The following is a 13,795-nucleotide window of genomic DNA, read 5'->3' as shown; positions in this document are numbered from 1 at the left end:
TCCCTTACAGTCCCAGATATCCATTCATCTTCATGGCCTTCTAGATATCTCCCTTGTCCTTCTCTATACATAATCCTAAACATCCCAATCCAATCTCCAATCTCCTTCCCTCCCAGTTCTCTCTCTCCATTTGTCTCTTATGACTATTTAACTCCCACTTCTAAGTAAGATTCAAGAGCTTCCTCCCTTGAGCCTTCCTTCTAGTTTACCCTTTTTTTGTCTGTCAAGTGTAACATAATACCTGTATTTTATGGTTAATATACATACCATGCAAGTCCTTTTGGTCATCTCTCAGGTTAATACTCTCATGTTCTCTCCATTTATCTGCAAATTTCATGATGTCTTGGTTTTCAATAGCTGAATCATAATCCATTTTGTAGATGTACTAACTTTTCTTTGCCCATTCTTCAATTGAGGGACATCTAGTGTGTTTCCATTTACTACTTATTACAAATATAGCTGCTGGGAACAAAGTTGACCAAGTGTCTTTGTGCAATGTTGGAGTATAATTTAGGTACACTCCCAGGACTAGTATAGTTGGGTCTTGAGGTAGAACTATGCCCAGTATTCTGAGAAACCACCAAATTAGTTTCAAATGTGGTTGTAGAGGTATGCATTCCCATTAGAAATGAAGAAGTGTTCTTATTCCACATCCTTGTGGGCATATGCTATCTCTTAAGTTTTTTATCTTAATCATTCTGATAACTGTAAGATAGAACTTCAAGATGTTTTGAATTGCATTTCCCTGGTAATAAAGGACATTGAACATTCTTAAGTGCTCCTTGCCCACTTGAGATTCCTATCTTGAGAATCCTTCAGTTCTGTATCCTATTTTTAATTGTGTTATTTGGGGTGCTGTTGACTAACTTCTTGAATTCATTTCAAATTTTGGATATTAGCCCTCTGTCAGATCTAGGATTAGTGAAGATCCTTTCCTGATCTCACAGCTGCCAATTTGCCCTATTGTCAGTGTCCTTTGCCTTACAAAAGCTTTGCAGTTTCATGAGGTCCCCCTCAATTTTTGATCTTAGACCCTGAGCCACTGGTATTCCGTTGAGGAAATTGTCTCCTGTACCTATGAGCTCAAGGTTATTTCCCAATTTCTCTTGTAGAGATATAATACATGTGGTTTATGTTGTAGCCCTTGATCCACCTAAATTTCAGTTTCGTGCAGGATGATAAGTACCAATCTACTTTCATTCTTCTACATATAGACAACCAGTTAGTCCAGTACCATTTTTTGAAGATGCTTTCATTTTTCCATTGTATGTTTTTGGCTACTTTATCAAAAATTGTTACCATTATTTTGTGGGTTTGGTTTTTGGTCTTTGATCAGATTCCATTGATCAATGTTTCTGTTTCTACACTAGTTTCATGAATTCCTACTTATAGAACCAAAAGCTTATAAATAAATATAGTTTTTCTGTCATTATTCAGGAAGTGGGGCAGGCAGAGAAAGGCCTTGGGTCACACAAGAATAACCCTGCTGCAGGAGGAATACAAGTTAGCAGGTGGTACTAACTGTGTACCCAGATAAAAACTTGGAGAGCACCTTTAGACAACAAGTGAGCTTCCAGACTCCATCAGGATTTCCTCTCCTTACTAAACCACAAGTAACAAAATTTACCAGTGAAGCCCTCAAGAGACCATGCCTTAATGAGTTGTAATTTTTTTTTCCTGAAAGACCCGAACCAGATGTAACTACAGTTGAAATTAAATCACTCTCCTGGGACTGTCACAGAAATAGAATGCCACAATTTACAGGCCCAGTTTGATAACAAAAACATATTTTCTCTCACAATGGAATAAATTCCTCAATTGAAAAACTAAGAAGCAACATTGTTTCTTTTAAGGAAAAATGGGCAGATAGTTCAACAAACTTAAACTTAAATGACAACTACTATAGAGCTATTGCATCCTCAGTAGAATATGGGGAAGATACGTTGTAACATAGTCTGAGATTCATGATGAAGACATTTACTTTACTCTTCTTGTTTATCCTTAAATAGAATTGTATTTGAAATATTACATATTGGACTTTTTATATTGTTCATCCAGTTTATTTGACAAACCCTTTCTACCTTATTTTTCACAGTATTTCCAGAAACCTTAACTGTGGCAAAAATTGCATTAAAATGAAGCATCTAGGTGTGCATTTCCATTTTATGGTTTTAATTTCTTTTTCATCCAAAGCTCTTTTTTTTTAAACATGTATGATTTTTTTTATTTTTTTTACACTTCAGATTTTGTCCCCCCCCCATCATCCTGAATGTTCCATATCCCAGACCTCCTCCCTACCCCCTGTCTCCACAAGGATGTCCCTGCACACATCTGTGCCCCCGCATTCCCCTGACTTCAGAACTCCCTGGGGCCTCCAGTCTCTTGAGGGTTGGGTGCATCATCTCTGATTGAACACAGACATGGCAGTATTCTGCTGTACATATGTTGCGAGCCTCATAATAGCTGGTGTGTGCTGCCTGGCTGGTAGTCCAGTGTTTGATGTATCTTGGTGGTCCAGATTAATTGAGATTGCTGGTCCTCCTACATGGTCACTCTCTTCCTCAGATTCTTTCTGCCTTTCCCTAATTTAACCACAGGGGTCAGCAGCTTCTGTCCATTGGCTGGGTGCAAATATCTGCATCTGACTCTCTCAGCTGCTTGTTGGGTCTTCCAGAGTGCGGTCTCCAGCACAGAGTCAGGACATCAAGTGTGGGATGGAGTTGCTATCCCACAGTCACATCTCTGACCCATAATTGTTCCTGACTGAAAGAATTACAGGGATGGAAATGGAGAGAAGCCTGAGGAAAAGAAGGTCCAGCAACAGGCCCAAACTCAAGGGGAACAGATCCAGCTCAAGACGAAGTCTCAAGGCCTGACACTATTATTGAGGCTGTGGAACCCTCACAAAAAGGGATCTATCATGACTGCCCTCCAAAAGACCCAACANNCAACTGAAAGAGTCAGATGCAGATATTTGCAACCAACCAATGGATAGAAGCAGCTGACTCCTGCTGTTGAATTAGGGAAGGCTGAAAGAAAGTGAGGAGAATGGTGATCCTGTAGGAGGACTAGCAGTCTCAATTCATATGGACCCCTGAGATCTCTCAAACACTGAACCACCAAACATGCAGCATACACCAGCTGATATGAGGGCCCCAACACACATACACTAGAGGACTTCTGGGTCTGTGTTCATTCAGAGATGATTCACCTAACCCTCAAGAGACTGGAGGCCTCAGGGAGTTTAGAGGTCAGGTGATGTGGGGTAGGGGGTATCCACGTGGAGATGTGGTGGGGTGGGAAGGAGGTGTAGGATGCGGAGCAGTCAGAGGGTGGATTTAGGGGTAGGAAATGGAATATGGAATGTAAAAAATAAACTAAAATTAAATTAAATTAAGAGAGAGAGAGAGAGAGAGAGAGAGAGAGAGAGAGAGAGAGAGAGAGAATTTCATCCAGCAAAAAGAATTGAAACAGGCAACCTCAAAAGGTAGGAAGTTGGGGAGACCTTCCAGAATGCACCAGAATCAGGGGAGGTGAGAGATTCTCAGGACTCAAAGAGAATGAGGGAGGAGGTTACAACCCCAAGGTCAAAACTCTGACCCATAATTGTTCCTGTCTGAAAGAACTACAGGGATGGAAATGCAGAGGAGCCTGAGGAAAGGAAGGTCCAGTGACAGGCCAAAGTGGGATCCAGCTCACGTGGAGGTCCCAAGGCTTGACACTATTACTGAGGCTACCGAGCACTCACAAAAAGGGACCTGCCAAAACTTAATTTAGACTATGATACATTTTCTTTAATGATTTAATTAATGATTTCTTACTTATTCCTTTCCCTAATTGACTTTATATATACAAAGGGTTTCTAAGCTATCTGCTTCTACCTTAACTGCTCTCATGCCTTCCAATATAGTGTATCGATTACAGATTGTGGAACCGGCCTTCCTGCTCATTTATCTATTCACTTTTGAATGGCATAAAGTTTATGGTGTTGTCATTGTTACTCTTTTCTATAGTGCTTACTGTGTGTGTGTGTGTGTGTGTGTGTGTATTTGTATGTGTGTATGTGGTTTTTGTCCTTCTTGAGTTCCTGAGTTAGAGATTGCTTATCATTAATTTGTTTCCATTTTGGATATCATTTCTTTAAATATTCATGTACTCCTGTTTTTCTCATATTTCAGGTATCAACTGTAGCAATTTTGAACTCCAGAATTTCTTCTCTTCTCACATACATTCCTACCCTGGCTCCATGTTTCATAAATTATACAGTGAACCATCTTAACTTTGATGCTTTTTATTACAGATAACCTTGAGCTGATGGTGAGAAATGTTGCACTCCGTGAATTAAATTTAATAAAATTAAGTTTCTAATGTGAATTTCATTGTTCCTACTCAGTAGTAAACAGTGTTTGTAAAAGATGTGATGTCAGAGGGGTAACTGAGAAGTTGTACCACATGGGATGAGGGGTGGTAGAGGGGTAACCAGGAAGTGGGACATGATTTGAGATGTAAACAAATGGAATAATTAATAAAAAATAATTTTGAAATGTAAAACCCACCTGTAGAGTCTGTGCTTTAGCTCTTTAGCTATTACCCGCCCCCCCCTTTCCAGCTCAGCCTCTGAGAATCTGAGCATCCTCTCCATCCCTGGATTTCAGTTCAGATAGCATTTTTCTTCATGTGCCTGGGTTTTCTCAATCAGGGTAAGGTACTCAGGGCCATCCATATTTTCCCACAGAACACCATTTTCTTCACTGCAAAACCATGTAACAGTATGTTGATAAATATTCATTTTCTTTATAGACTTTTTCTTCCAAAAATGCTGTAATTAATTTCTCAACCTTATTCATGCATCTTTGATATGTGTACACAATGTGTTTTTTTAGATTTATTTATTTTATGTATATGAGTACACACTGTAACTGTACAGAGAGTTTTGAGCCTTCATCAGGTTGTTGGGAATTGAATTTAGAATCTCTGCTTACTCTGGTCATCCCCACTCACTCAGTCCCTGTTCACTCTGACCCATAGATTAATTTATTATTATAAATAAGTACACTGCAGCTGTCTTCAGACACACCAGAAGAGGGCATCAGATCTCATTCCGGGTGGTTGTGAGCCCCACCATGTGGTTGCTGGGATTTGAACTCAGGACCTTTGGAAGAGCAGTCAGTGCTCTTACCCGCTGAGCCATCTCACCAGCCCCAGTGTGTGTGTGTGTGTGTGTGTGTGTGTGTGTGTGTGTGTGTGTGTGTATGTGGTGTATGTGTGTGTGTTTTATCATATCCAAAAGTTACACTTTTGAATCTCACTAACTCCTGGAGTCCCACAACCCAAGTTCATAATGAAGTAAATTTCTTATTTTAGATACTATGAATAATCTTTCAATTGTTGTGCCCGGTTGTTTAGACATCTCACTAACACATGTTGCTTTCTCTTAAATATAGACCAGTATGGGAGATGATATGGTGATGCTAATATTGTTTATTGTAGAGTATGCACAACAATGTGATCATTCTTATCTATACTCAACCAACAAATTGTCCTTACATTAACATCCTTACCATCGCTTAACATCTCCTTTTTCTGACCACTTAGCCAGAGACTTGTGATGAACATACCCTTTGGTGTTTAATATGCATTTGGGGGATGATTTAAAAATTGGAATTTTATTTAAATATCTTTGAAAATACTGAAGCATTGTTTTAAAATTTTGTCTTTTTGTTTTGTTTTTCTTTTCTTGTAACTGAGCTGTGTTCCCTATATGTTTGTATATAGACTCATAATCATATTTATGCTATAAACATGTTCAAATATCTAATATCAAGTGCTAATCCCTGTAGTCAAGTACATGAAACACTAATCAGATATGTTTATGCATATATGTGTATGCATGTATATATCCATATGTGTTGTAATCATAAATATGAAAGAGAAGGTCAGAAATTTTGATGGGAGATATTTTAGTCATGATAGGAAATTTCAAAGGATAAGCAAATTTTTTTTTTTTTTTTTTTTTTTGGTTTTTCGAGACAGAGTTTCTCTACATATCCCTGGCTGTCCTGGAACTCACTCTGTAGACCAGGCTGGCCTTGAACTCAGAAATCTGCCTGCTTCTGCCTCCTGAGTGCTGGAATTAAAGGGGTGTGCCACAACGCCTGGCTGCAAAATATTTTTTAAGAACAAAACTAAGAACTTTATATATGTTTATAATTCTTATTTAAAAAGTATATTGTACACTGGACATATTTTCTCCATTATATCAACATATCCTTTCTTTGTCCATATCATTCCCATTTGGCCATTTATTTCAAGTAGACAGTTTAACTTCTATTTTATTTCATATTTACATACATAATTGTTTCTAACTGTACAATATCTAAGGTCCACAAATGAGCTACTCATACAGTATTGGTGTTTCTATAAAGGTCTTAATTTACTTAAGAAACTTGAGATCTCCAAAGCTCCCTGGGACTAAACCACCAATCAAAGAAAACACATGGTGGGACTCATGTCTCTAGCTGCATATGTAAGAGAGGATGGCCTCATTGGCCATTAATGGGAGGAGAGGCCCTTGGTCTTGTGACGATTCTATGCCACAGTATAGGGGAATGCCAGGGACAGGAAGTGGGAGTGGATGGGTTGGAGAGCAGGGGGAGGGTAGAGGGAATAGGGGATTCTAGGAGAGGGAATTAGGAAAGGAGATAGCATTTGAAATGTAAATGAAGAAAATATCTACTAAAATGTATAAAAAAGATTTTATATTAAAATGTATATTTTATACTAAAATGTATAAAAAAAGAAAGAAAGTTGAGATCTCTATTCTTCATAAAAGAACACATTCTGCTTTATTTTATGTATAGCATATTTAGTTTATTCAATCATTTTTTCACAGACATGTTGTTTGGTTCAGAAATTTAGGTCTTATAAAAAATGCTGAATAAATAACCGTTTCCATACACATATTTCTGAGGCATGTTCACTTGCCATCATTTGTGTAATATTTTAGTATGCATACTTTTGGAAAGGCCACTATTAATTTCAAAAAAATTGTACTGGGCAGTGGTGGCCCATGCCTTTCATCCCATCAATTGGGAGGCAGAGGCAGGCAAATTTCTGAGTTTGAGGCCAGCCTGGTCTACAGAGTAAGTTCCAGGACAGCAAGGGCTATACAGAGAAACCCTGTCTTAAAAATTAAACAAACAAAAACAAAAAAATAAAAAGATTGCAAACTCTCATAAATAAGTTTTAAAATTTTTCCAGTAACCATTATCCTCATTGCAACTACCACCAATAAATGTTGTCACCAAGACAAGTATATGTCTCAGGTTAGGATTCTACTTTAAAATTGAGAGATTGACTTTGATATTGTATCTAAGAGGTGTGTACATGTCTCAGCAAAAGTCGCTCAGATAGAATTAGGATTTGGACCCCAGCATCCTGTTGACTGACCCATGCACACTCTACTTCATTCTTCTTCAGCTGGAACATCCTTATGTAAGAAAGATCTTGCTTCATGAATATGCAAACCATGAATCTATGAAGATAAATACGGGGATATCCACACCAAACATCATATGAGCACTGCCTTCTCTACAGTCAGTGAATCTCAAAGTCCTTACAATGAAATGCAGCTGGATTATCTTCCTGATGGCAGTGGTTACAGGTAAGAGGCTCCCAAGTGCCAAACTTGAGGGTCCATACACTCTGTGACAGTGGCAACCACTTTATCTTTCTCTCTACAGGGGTCCATTCAGAGGTCCAGCTGCAGCAGTCTGGGGCTGAGCTTGTGAGTCCTGGGGCCTCAGTCAAGTTGTCCTGCAAGGCTTCTGGCTACACATTTACAGACTACTATATGCACTGGGTGAAGCAGAGGCCTGAACAGGGTCTGGAGTGGATTGGAAGGATTGATCCTGAGGATGGTGATACTGCATATGCACCTGAGTTCCAGGGCAAGGCCACACTGACTGCAGACACATCCTCCAACACAGCCTACATGCAGCTGAGCAGCCTGACATCTGAGGACACTGCGGTCTATTTCTGTGCTAGACACAGTGTTGCAACCACATCCTGAGAGTGTCAGAAACCATAAAGTGCAGGAAGCTGCCTGGAACTGAGATGACAGACAATATTATCATGAAGAAATAGCCATTCTGAGTATCCCTATGTCTGCCTCCACCTCACAGTTCTATATGGTATTGGTCAACTTTTCAAAAGGGCATCTCCAAATAAATGAAGCTAATCTGAGATCCCCCTAGAGTACACTATATTTTGACCAGTTCTTTACTAGTGAACATCCTTATTAGCATGTTATTACTTAATAAAAGATAAAGGATATACTTTTGCAATATATTATGATAATAGATATCCCTTGTTAATTGTTGTTGAACTAGACACAAATAAAATATATTATGAATAAGGCAAGTAAAACCCATATCAACAACATGTGGGCAAACAAAAACCTCTTTCATAGTCCTTTGATGTGTCTGAAGCAAGAAAAGGCAGTTTTTTTAACAGTGTCACAATAGATTTGGGGGAAGCTATTTTACTTCTATAGAATCTTATGTTATACCTTTTACTAAAGGTATATATGAATATAAATTGTGTTTGGTAGTAGTCAAATCTCTTGTTATTTCTGGCTTAGGGATGCAGCTGCATGTCATGTTGTGGAGTATTGAGTGTTTGGAGTCTTCTGCTCTGGGAACCAATGGCCTCCTGCTTAGATAACACTGGGCCCGGCAATGGGCTACTTAGCTGGGAATGAAAGAGGTCTGATCTTGTGGTCAGCAGCCATGGGTGTGCTAGCCCCTTTCTTGGAACTGAATTATCTGTTTTACCAATACTAGATTAACATTGACTTGAACAATAAAAAATATTTTCATATTTTACAGGTATATTAGAGGAAGGTTTACTGTAATAAGAATGAATAGCAAGTTTTAATCTATATTGTTTTCAAATATGGCCTTTTTTTCTCCACAATGGAATCATATAGGAAGACACATGAATGTTGGCATAACTGAGCCTCATGTTACACAATTTTGAATGGTTTTATCAAATCATCAATAATATTAAAAGTATTAGCAACCATAGAATAATTTATTACAGTTAAACTTGAATTTTCTTTAGCTGATGAAAGGGACAAGGTGGAAACAAGTTTGATTTTTCTATTTTCCTAAATACAGCTTCTTACTGATTATCAACAAAGTCTTGTTTTTATTTTTATTTTTATTAGATATTTTCTTTATTGATATTTCAAATGTTATCCTATTTCCTATCCCCCCTCCCAGAAACCACCTGTCCTATCCTCTTTCCCCTGCTTCTCTGAGGGTGTACCTCCACCCACCCAACCACTCCCACCTCCTCACCCTCAGTTCCCCTACACTGAGGAATCTACCGAGCCTTCATAGGACTAAGGTCCTCTCCTCCCATTGATGCATGGCAAGGCCATCCTCTGCAACATATGCAGCTTGAGCTATGTGTTCTTCTTTGTTGATGGCTTAATCCCTGGGAGCTATTGGAGGACTGGCTGGTTGAAAGTTTTGTTCTTCCTGTGGGGTTTCAACCCCCTTCAACTCCTTTGGTCCTTTCTCTAACTCTTCTATTGGGGAACCCACGCTCAGTCCAATGGTTGGCTGTGAGCATCCTTCTCTGTATTTTTAAGGCTCTGGCAGGGCCTCTCAGGACACAGCCATATCAGGCTCCTTTCAGCATGCACTTCCTGGCGTCCACAATAGACTCTGGGTTTGGTAACTACATATGGGAATAATACCCAGGTGGGACAGTCTGGATGGCCTTTTTAGCAGTCTTTGCTCTACACTTTATCCCCATATTTGATGCTGTGAGTATTTTGTTCTCCTTTTAAGAAAGACCCAAGCACCCACACTTTGGTCTTCCTTCTTGAGCTTCATGTGGTCAGTGAATTGCATCTTTATTATTTGAAGCTTTTGGGTTAATATTAACTTATCAGTGAGTACATACCATGTGTGTTCTTTTGGGATTGATTTACCTCACTTGGGATGATATTTTCTATCCATTTGCATAAGAATTTAATGAATTCATCATTTTTAATAGCTGAGTAGCACTTCATTGTGTAAATGTACCACATGTTCTGATTCCATTCATCTGTTGAAGGACATCTGGGTTTTTTCTACCTCCTGGCTGTTATAAATAAGCCTGCTATGAACATAGAGGAGCATGTGTCCTTATTACATGTTGGAGCATCTTCTGGGTCCTCAGGTGGTACTATATCCAATTTTCTGAGGAAATGCCAAACTGATTTCCAGAGGGATTGTACCAGCTTGAAATCCCACCAGCAATGGAGGAGTGTTCCTCTTTCTCCACATCCTAGCCAGCATCTGCTGTCACCTGAGTTGGTTTTTTTGTTGTTGTTGTTTTTCTTTTATCTTAGCCATTCTTACTGGTGTGAGGTAGAATCTCAGGGTTGTTTTGATTTGCATTTGCCAGATGACTAAGGTTGTTGAACATTTCTTTTATTATTATTATTTTTATTTGATATTTTCTTTATTTACATTTCAAATGCTATCCCGAAAGTTCCCCATACCCTCCCCCCACCCCTGCTCTCCTACCCACCCACTCCCACTTCTTGGCCCTGGCCTTCCCCTGTGCTGGGTCATATAAAGTTTGCAAGACCAAGGGGCCTCTCTTCCCAATGATGGCCAATTAGGCCATTTTCTGCTACATATGCAGCTAGAGACAAGAGCTCAGTGGGTACTGGTTAGTTCATATTGTTGTTCCACCAACAGGGTTGCATCTCCCTTCAGCTCCTTGGGTACTTTCTTTGGGTGCTTCTAGTTCATTTGATATTCCTCAGTTGAAATTTTTTTATCCCTGTACCCCATTTTTTAATAGGGTTATTTGATTTTCTGGAGTCTAACTTCTTATGTTCTTTGTATATATTTAATATTAACCCTCTCTCAGATGTAGGATTGGTAAAGATCTTTTCCTAATCTGTTGGTTGCCTTTTCATTCTATTGACAATGTCCTTTGCCTTACAGAAACTTTGCAATTTTGAGGTCCCATTTGTCTATTGTTAATCTTAGAGCATAAGCCATTGGTGTTCTCTTCAGGAACTTTTCCCTTGTCCCCATGTGTTCGAGACTCTTCCCCACTTTCTACCCTATAAGTTTCAGTGTCTCTGGTTTTATGTGGAGGTCCTTGATCCACTTGGAGTTGAACTTCGTATAAAGACATAAGAATGACTTGATTTACATTTTTCTACGTGATGACCACTAGTTGGTTCAGCACCATTTGTTAAAAATGCTATCCTTTTTCCACTGGATGATTTTAGCTCCTTTTTCAAATATCATGTAACCATATGTGTGTGGGTTTATTTCTGGGTCTTCAGTTCTATTCCATTATTCTTCCTGCCTGTCTCTGTACCGATGCCATACAGTTTTTATAACTATTTCTCTGTAATACAAACTGAGGTCAGGGATAGTGATTCCCCCAGAACTTCTTTTATTGTTTAGGATACTTTTTGCTATCCTGGGTTTTTTGTTATTCCAGATGAATTTGCAAATTGCTCTTTCTAACTCTATGAAGAATTGATTTGGAATTTTTTCAATATTAAAATGGTTACTCCAGCTTGTTTGGGGGGACCATTTGCTTGGAAAAATGTTTTCCAATTTTTTACTCTGAGATAGTGTGTATCTTTGTCACTGAGGTACATTTCCTATGTGTAGGAAAATGTTGGGTTCTGTTTACCTATCCAGTCTGTTAGTCTATGTCTTTTTATTGGGGAAATGAGTCCATTGATGCTAAGAGATACTGAAGAAAAGTGATTGTTATTTGCTGTTACTTTTTGTTTCTTGGTTTTTATATCTTGGTTTCTTGTGAGGAGCAGGTTTGGCTGTGGCCCCTAGATGGCGCCCGGGACTGCTGCCAAGTCTAATGGCTAACAACTGACTTCCTCATATCCCTCAAGATAGCCACATCCCTTAAACTGCACGGATGCACCACGACGAAAGATCAGATGATGTGACGAATATAGTCCCGTGTCAATGAACTATGCCTACGTTGAATGGGGTGATAGGGGGTGGACTAGAGGGTATAAAAGGGGATGGCCAAGAGAGGTCTGGGGATCTTTTTTGTGCACATAGTTATGTTCCTGAATAAACTGCTTTGAGAAGGACATGGGTTTCGTCGCTTCTTTTCTGCTGGTCGGAGACAGTAGCGACAGTTTCTGTTGCTTATGTTATTACATTTGCCTCCTGCCCTCTGAATATTACTAGTGCTACCTGTCCTCACTATCTGACTGGAGCCTGTCCTTCCTGTATTCCTGGTTGTGTCAGAACTCCTCATAGTCCAGCTGTTTCTGTGATCCTGTGATTTTTGGCATCCTGTGATCCTGAGATTCTGGGTGTGTCAAAATTCTTGGGAGTCAAGCTGCCTCTGGGACCCTGAGATCCTGGTGTGACCAAGATCCTGGCATCCTGGGATCCTGGCTGTGTTAGAGTATCTGGGATTTGAGCTCTTCTGGTTGCTGTGGGACTGGCTGCAGAGTACACACACAAGGTAAACCCGTGCAGACCAGAAGGATCCTGAGCCATTGGTCAGATGGGATTCATGCATCCCTGGGTCCTGCTTGTCCCAGTTACTTCCAGTGGTGTTGGAGCAGATGTTGTGTCTTACCCGCCCCTAATCCTAAAATCCTGTGCGTGCTGGAGTGCCTGGGTGTGGAGCCTCCTCTGGGATCTGTGGAACTGTCTCGATCAACAAAGTCTTAAAGAACTCTGGAGTTTTTTGTCTGATGCTGGGAAAGAAACCTAAGAGAGAATTAACACGAGGAACTTTATTGCAAATACATATAAAAGATTTGATATTAGCTAGTTTAGAGCACTCAAGTTGTTTGAACTCTGGAAATTTCTGTGGATGATAGACTGACGATAAGTAATATTGGGGAAGAGGGTGTTCATGCCTTTGGTTACAAGCATCAGTGGGTAGCCATTCGTCTATTCTTACTGAAGCCACAGACTTATCTTATGGGTGGTGAGAATTGTTTCCTAATGATTTGTTAGTCAAAAGGTTTCATTTCATTCATAGTTGCCATAATGCCTATTATTCCTGGAGTGGGATGACTCTCAATCCCATTCTCTATAACACTTTTTTGAGATCATTATCTATAATAAATGAGGGCTTCATGAGCAGGATTTTGTCATACTTCACTAACGACTGCAAATATTGCTGCACAAAAACTTTTTAAGTATTTTGATGGATGTGTAGCACATAATCCATTAACATTGGTCAGTGAATCATTCAGAATAGATGCAAGAGATTCAATGGCAAGACAGGTTTCTGGCGTTTGCTTTTCTTTAATTGAGAGTGTATCGTTAGCTCAACCTTATTCCAGGGTATTTAAGGATTTAGTATAATTGGTCTTGCAAACCAGAACACTCATTCATTAACTTCTGCCCAAGATTTTGAATGATTGTCAGGACACAATGGATATTTCTTGGTAATAATCAAGAGTTGATGAGTTTATCCTAATTACACTTTGGCTCCAATTCATTTAAGTAACTTTTGTTTCTTCTGTGCAGGTACAGAAACTTCAGGAAAAGGAAAATTCTTCAGAATGAGAGCAATTTAGAGCCAAATTGAGAAGTTACTTTTACATTATTTAACCAATGGCAAGCTCAGATTTGAATTCCCTAGTCTCTGTTTTATTCTCCCTGCCTATCAGTATCTTGTATGAGTTTGAGTCTCTGGAGTCTCTGTCTCTTCCTCTATGTGTGTGTGTGTGTCTGTCTCTGTCTCTGTCTCTGTCTCTGTCTCTGTCTCT

At 39.3% G+C, this 13,795-nt stretch overlaps 1 gene segment (V, D, J or C); it reads left to right on the top strand.

Annotated features, from left to right (window-relative positions):
- Positions 1-7,611: 7,611 nt before the first annotated feature.
- LOC110324110 lies at positions 7,612-8,071 on the top strand. The segment is given in 2 exon segments: positions 7,612-7,663; positions 7,743-8,071. Coding segments are annotated over 2 exon segments (372 nt in total).
- Positions 8,072-13,795: the final 5,724 nt, after the last annotated feature.

The sequence above is a fragment of the Mus pahari genome, chromosome 7, assembly GCF_900095145.1.
Source record: "Mus pahari chromosome 7, PAHARI_EIJ_v1.1, whole genome shotgun sequence".
NCBI lineage: Eukaryota > Metazoa > Chordata > Mammalia > Rodentia > Muridae > Mus > Mus pahari.
The sequence above is the reverse complement of the archived record's forward strand: the minus strand, read 5'-3'. Positions and strand labels throughout refer to the sequence as shown.